This window comes from Neltuma alba, unplaced genomic scaffold (assembly GCF_004799145.2).
Source record: "Neltuma alba isolate B1F8T4 unplaced genomic scaffold, ASM479914v2 tig00001211_pilon, whole genome shotgun sequence".
Lineage (NCBI taxonomy): Eukaryota > Viridiplantae > Streptophyta > Magnoliopsida > Fabales > Fabaceae > Neltuma > Neltuma alba.
Genome location: NW_021632378.1, coordinates 90333 through 97860, shown reverse-complemented (window position 1 = coordinate 97860; position 7528 = coordinate 90333). Strand labels below are relative to the sequence as shown.

The 7528-nt window shown below is 31.6% G+C and overlaps 1 protein-coding gene across 1 annotated transcript; it reads left to right on the top strand.

Moving 5' to 3' along the window:
• Window positions 1-519: 519 nt before the first annotated feature.
• Window positions 520-1409, top strand: LOC114754005 (uncharacterized). Its single transcript, XM_028942729.1, has one exon. It carries the CDS (start codon window positions 565-567, stop codon window positions 1249-1251), a length of 687 nt encoding a protein of 228 aa, XP_028798562.1. The 5' UTR covers window positions 520-564; the 3' UTR covers window positions 1252-1409.
• Window positions 1410-7528: the final 6119 nt, after the last annotated feature.

Below are 7528 nucleotides of genomic sequence, written 5' to 3'. Positions count from 1 at the left end.
TTTTTACTGCATATTTTTTTATTAGAAGTAATTTTATTCCATGATCAGAAATTACATGATATCAGCTCATATGATAGCAGGGAGATAAAAGTACACTGTGGCAATAAATAACAATAATTAAACATTCTAACATGACAAAATAAATAATTGGCATATAAAATTTATACTTAAAAAATAATTAATTAGGTGAATCTCGTACATTATCAAGTCTGAAAAAACAAATTTCAAAGAAAGAAATTATATATATTAATCAATACTAGTATTAATACTATTAACTATTATTGAAAAGGGTTTATTTATGTTAACTTTGAAAGGGGGGAAAAAAAAAGTATCCTTACAAAGCACGAGAGGGCAAAAAAAGTTCAACGCCGTCATCGCTGACCAGACCACATCGCTCACTGTCACAGGGGACACAAACCTAGACTTTATCCAAGTCAAATGTGCTTTTTCCATAACATTCTCTATCCTTCTCTCTCTCTATATCTATGAATCTTCTTCTTCTTGCTTCTTCTACATTTCTGTACACCCAGACACACCCACTTTCCTTATCTGATCTTCTTCTATATGGGAAACGCAATGTTAATCCCATGCTTTCACCCAAACCCTAATTCATCTTCTTCTTCATCCTCAGTGAAACTTGTATTCTGGGAAGGAACCACGAGGACACTCACCGGCAAGAAGCACATCGCCGGAGAGATCATGTTCCAGTTTCCGGAAATGATGGTGTGTCACGCCGACTCCTTCTTCATCGGCCAACCCATACCGGCGCTCTCCATCGACGATGAGCTCATGCTAGGGCAAACCTACTTTGTCCTCCCCATTGACCGGTTCGGGTGCGGCGTGCTCTCCGCCGCCTCCCTCGCCGCCCTCGGGTCATGCCCTAGCCGGTCCCCAATAAAGTTTGGGCAGTGCCCGTTTGAGTACCTGAAGGGATCCAATGGAAGGGCTCTGATAAAAGTCAAGCCAGAGTTCATCACGAGGCTAATTGTTGAAGGAGATCAAAGTAAAGATGACAAAGAGATTATTATCACTGGTGAGAATAATAATAGTAATGATAATAGTCCAAGTAAGAGCTTCCTTTGTAGTACTCCAGAATTGCAGAAGCATTATGAACAACTTGTGAGGTCAAAGGACCAAGTTTGGTCACCTAAACTTGAGACTATTTCTGAACATAAGATCAGGTTCTCACCATGCAGATTCATCGGATTAGAGTGGAAAGAGAAAGAAAAATCAGAGAGTAATGTTTACTAGCAGCCACCAGCCCCGTTTGATCTTATCTGTATTTCAACTTCGTGTAAATTAATGATGACTAGATAAATACATATATAAAGTTACATGAAGAATCTCTTCTTGTTTCTGCTGGTTTTTTAGCTTATAGAACAAAAGAATTAAGCTCTGAGTTCGATTTTTGTTTTTTTTCGTTCTCTCCCTCTTTTGGCGAAATGATGTCTATATCGAGTGTTCTCGTGTGTGTGTGTGTGTGTGTGTGTGTGTGTGTGAAATTAGTATGCTGTGGGGACATTAAAGTAGCTGTAAAATTTGCTGCAGGATGGTTAGATTAATATAATGTGGCGACGATATGATTTAGGTACTTTACAAATTCCATAGTTCTGATCGATGTGTTGTTTAATGCTATCTAATCATATCGATAGTCCATATGAAACTATATGCTTCAATGTGTTATAAGATCAAGGACTCTCTCACCCAGTAGAGTAGTCTTTTGGGATAACGGTTTGTATCAGTTTGTCCTCATTGTAAATATTAGTCTCTTAAGTAAAGTATCAATTTATAGTGGACAAAACTCTTTTTTTTTTCAAAAGATTAGCTAGTTTATTGGGTGGTAAAGTCCCTTAAACTTATAAATCATACTTATACAACATAATATGCTGGCTTCATTAATTTGATAAATTTTAATTTTAATATATAGTATCATTTTGATTATTAGTTTTTAAAGATAGGTGTGTGTTTAAGATTGTGGCAATTAGAATGTTCTGCTTAATTTAAAAAGACAAGGGATGCTCGCTGGGTGTAAAATTTGCTGCAGCTTATACAAATTAATAAAAAAAATTATGTGGAAATGGAGTATAAAACACCATTAAGTTTAGCACATATATGTGAGGCATTTTGTGAAATGTTTTCTTGTGATTTGTCGGCTTCTTTGCCGTTTTGGATGCTTAAGACAATTAATTGTGATTAATAATTATTTGTAAGAAAATAACAAAGTTAAACTAAATGGTTTGATGTGTGCCCGTTTGGATTAGAGTCAGGGGAATGTGGTTTTGAATAATCATGGTTTTTTTAAAAAAGTAATTTTGATTTCAAGTGATTATGATTAATTGTGACTTTAGTTTAGATTTTTTTTTTTTTTTGGAAAAAAGGTGATTTTGAAAGAGTTGAATGCCATTTGTCAAAATCACTTTAAACTATATATATCTAATTACTAATAATAAATAGTATAACTATTATAAAGGTGTTTAAATATTTATAATTATTATTTAATTTCAATAATTATTAAATATAATTTAACGAATGAAATACTGTTGTTGGCCAAAAAAATGCTATTAAAATATTTTTAAGATTTTAGTATAAAAAATTCATAATTTTCAAGCGAAGCACATATAATGACAATACATTGAAAATATTATAATGACAAATCATATTGAAGATAGTGAGATGGTGACGACATGAGTGAAGAACTGAAGATGATGATAGTGAAAAAATAAAAAAATAAAAAAATAAAAAGATAAAGATAATGATAGTCAATATATTGTTATTTTGAATAACTATTTTTGAACTTTATACGTCTATAGGACAATGATACCTATTGTATGAAATATTTTACACGGCGTTGAATGGCACAGTAAAAAAAAGAAAATATTACAAATGACAATGATATTGATGATATAAATAATGATATCTTGGATGTTCATATCACTTTAAGTCATATAATCTGTTTTCTTTTTTAATAATCATTGTAAATCATATAATCTTCAAACTGTAAAAAGATCATAAGTCTGTGATATCATGAATGGTGCCCAAATCTTTTTTTTATTTTATTTTTAGTTAAAAAAATGGGGCTAGGCCTCTAAATTGATATATTCAAATGTCTTGATTGGGGTTAATGATTGTCAAAGCCTCTATCAATAATTTTTTTAAAAAAAAATCTGATTTTGTTATTGATTCAACCGGTTTATATTTTCTTTTTATTTTTTAATTGCTGGTTTCAAATAAAGTCATTTTAGAGTGAACTTTTTTATGTCTATTTTCCAAAGTCATGATTATTGATGATTGTGAAGTTAATAAATAGTAGTTTATTGATCATCAGTTGTTTATTTTAAATTTAATTTGTGATTATTTATGGATAGTGAGATACATTCATGAAGCAGGTAATAACTTTTTTTTTACCAGCAAGCAGGTAATAACTTCACCAGATATAAATACTAAATGAATCATTTCTTCTTGAAGTGTTTTAGAAAAAGAAATATTGTCAGAAATAACTTTAAAAAAATATAAGATGCATCCAGCACCTCAAAATATTTTACGAGTATATCTAGTATTCTGAAATATTTTTTTAACTGCAGCTAGTATCCAAAAATATTTTTTGGTTCATCTAAAACTAAGGCAAAAAAAAAACCTCAGGGTGCACTTGAAAAAAATAATTCAAGTGCAGGATGCACCCAAGCACTTAAAATCCAAGAAAATCCTTAAATCAATATATGTGAAAATAAACAAAATAAAATAAAATACACATCGACCTGTGGCTTGTAAAGGGTTAGCTCCTTTCACCAAACTCAATCCTTACTTCTTCTTTTTTCCCGGCTACAATCCTGACGTTAATTGTTTTTTTTTTTTTTTGGATACAATCCTTACGTTAATTGTTATCCTTGGTTTATCTAATGTTGGATTAATGGACTCCGTTCTAAGCTTGAATAAGACAGCCCAACTTGAAGTTTATGTAGAATTTTCAACAAGGGAAAAGCCCACAAGGCCACAACTAAAGGGCAAGAAAGCTTCGCTATTAGGACAACATAACCCACTGAACTAAATGGGTCATTTGAGTTCTAAAAAGCCCATTAATTATGAAACCCTATTTTGTTTGTTACGAGTAAAACTCTTACAATATGACGAATTAAAATTTAAATACTTGTTAAGAGAGTTACTTTTGATTATAAAAAAAAAATACTTATGTACAGTGCCAAAAAAAAAGCATTTTGTTTGTTATCTCTTCTCATGAAAACAAGAGATGAGCACAAAACATCTTATGGAATCTGATTGTATATTTGGATACCTTATATGTATGTTGCTTTTTTATATTTAAATATAAGTATCAAAATCAAAACTCGCTAACAATATATGAAGCATTTGTTAAACTCAAAAAAAGTCTTTATGAAACTATAAGAACTAAAACCGACAATCTGAAATTACGAACACTAAAACCAAAATTAGATCAAACTATAAAAACTAACAATGATATTAACTCAGTTTAATATCAACTCTTTTTAAGAGCATATTTAAAAAGCTTTTCAAAATTTTTTGATAATTAATACTCCTCCAGTCCTAATTATAAGACCCAATTGACTTATTTGAGGAGATTAAGGAAGTAAGTTAAATTGGTTATTTATAATAAATAAATGTTGTTATTCCTAAAATATCCTTGCTAATTAAGTATATTGGCTAAAACTATCATTATTAGAAGGATTACCTTGGAAAAAAATGCATAAATATAAGAGAGAAAATGGATTGGGTTTTATAATTAGGACCAAATAAAAAGTCAAATTGGGTCTTATAATAAGGATCGGAGGAGTACTATAAATATCTTTTAGCTAATATATTTTTTTCTAGATAGAGTGAGATTATTAAACCATATTTATTTTATACACATGCATCATCTTATTCAAGATAATATCGTTTGAAATATTATTTTTATTTGTAATTGAAATTCGAATGTTTATATTAAAGTTTTTGAAGTACATGAGAGTATGAGCCCACGTGAACATCCATATACACACACGCACACATCCCTGTATGTATGCATTTATGTATGGATTGTGACGTCTGATAAATATGTTTGTGTTGGTGACAGCAGATTGGTGAAGGCTGAGGAGCAAAGCAGAACAGGTTAGGTGGATAGCAGCCAGGGACCAGCCTACGCTCTGTTTGGTTGTGCGATTAATGACTCACCACGCCGATTCAGTCTCTCTCTCTCATGGGCCCAAACTAAGCCCATCCACGTCCCAGCCTATCCTTTCCCTCTTCCCAGTCAATTCTTTACCAAATTTAGCCCTTTTTCTGTATAATTTTTATTTAATAATATTAACTTTTAGGTTGATTTCACTTCTTTCTCTCTTTTTTTCCCCAGAAAAAAGGCCCATTTTATTAATCACAATAAAAAAAAGTCAAATATCGAAGAACAATAGCTGACAAAATGGTTTGCCCTAAAAAAATATTATCCTGATATTTAATATAAAAACTAATTAACTAGATTAAAAAAATTTATTAAATTAGTTATTTGTAATAAATATGTATTATCTCTCATAAAATACCCTTACCAATCATATATATTAGTTAGAAACCTAGAATTACTATTTGATAGAACTTTTAACATGTACAACTATTATAAAGATTACTTTAAAAAGACTGAATAAATATAATAGATAAAATAGATTAAAAATTTATATTTATGATCAAATTAAAATTAAAACCAGCTCTTATATTAAAAATCAGAGGTATGGTAGCTTTTATTTAAAAATAACTTTGAGATTTATATCATCTTTTGACACGTTTTCTTCGCCATTGTAGCCTTGCAGGATAAATTATACATGAAAATATCATATACTACCTCTTCCTCCTGTTGTTAATATGAGATTAGTTTCCTATATTATATTAAGCATTAAAAGTATACTGCTATAATTTATTAAAAATTCTATATTTTACAGCATCATCATGGGAGGTTGATTTTTCTCTATTGCTATAAATTAAACTCTTCTTATTTTGTAATATTTCTAAACCTGCGCTTATTTTAAAAGTGGCCAATCATATCACGTATTGTCATTCATACTTTATTAATTCATACTTTATTAAAAAGTATCATACGGTTATTGGTAGAAGTGTGTAAAAAGTTAAGCATAACATTTATTTCTCTCCGCTTCAAAAACTTCAAGATGATTCCACCAAAGAAGCAATCCAACTCATTGTTTTTTAAAACCTTTATAAAAGCTTTATGAAAATATAGTCATACAGTATTAAACATCCAAAATACTTCCTTTTATTATTTTTTTAAATAGAAACTGGATATCCATTAGTTATAAAAGAACAAAGTTAAAGTTACAACCAGAAAAAGAGAACTTCTTTCAACTACGTTGGATGGGCATGATGGCCCGGTATCTCGTCCCTTAAGCAAGTAGTTGGGGATTCGATCTCCAACTCTTGTGAATGGAAAGCATCCTGTGGCCAGTCCCCTGACACTTTGTGTGCCGACCGTAGAGACGAGAGATTAGTCTCATGGCTACCGGCTGTTGGGATACCCTGGGGAAAAAACCTCCTCAAAAAAAACAGAGAAAGAACTTCTTTCATTAACATTCATCTCACGTTAGGAAGGATAAAATGTGATCAAAGATGCAATAATTTTTTTCATTATATGTGATAATTTAACAAGATGATTAGTCATAAAATTATTTTCCCTGAGTATATAGTTAATCGTCACCTTACAATCCCTTGAAAAAAAAAATTTAGCTTCGCCAACAAAGTATTTGAAGGGGTTTGTAGAATCGCATTCCTTGTGCAAAAAAATTAACAGCCCCAGCACAATTAGAGTATACAAACACAAATTAAAACCATGGTGGCACCGTGGTATACTTCCTCTTATGATTAGTTTCCATGTTTCCCTTCCAGGAGGACGGTTTTAAATTGTTAATTTAAAAAAAATTAAGATACAAGTCACGTTGTCAAGGTTTTTCAAGTATTGATTTTTTACCCCCATGACAATTTGCTTTGTTGACTTTTTTTTTTGGGGGGAAAACAAGTGATGCTGAAATTTAGAGAATTTAAAAGGGTGTTTAGATAGAAATCAAACCATTATTTTTAAAGTGTTTTCACGATTTACGAAATAAATATGTTGAGGAGTTTGTCTTGTTTTACAAAAAAAAAACTTTCCGAGTTTATTAAACACTCCCTAAGTAAAAAATATTGACAAGTATTGCCCTAAAATTGATTCTAGAATCTACTTGCATATGGATGCCCCATTCCGTTTTGAGCAAAGTTAACTATACTGGGAAAAAAAGGGAGTGTAATTAATAGTTGAGCGGATGAATGACAAAGAGGGACACGCGTACGGAGGGACGGAGGGGAGGCACAGTGTGACGCCGTAGAGTCAAGCGCAGAAGAGCAGAGCCCCAGTTCCGTGGTTGCGTACCCACAAATCCCGAAATTCCCCTGCCAGCACCAGAGTCAGCACACGCGCCGTCCGCCTGTCTGCCAACAGAAGTGGGCCCCGCAAGGAGACACAGATCCAGATGGAGACAGTGGAAAG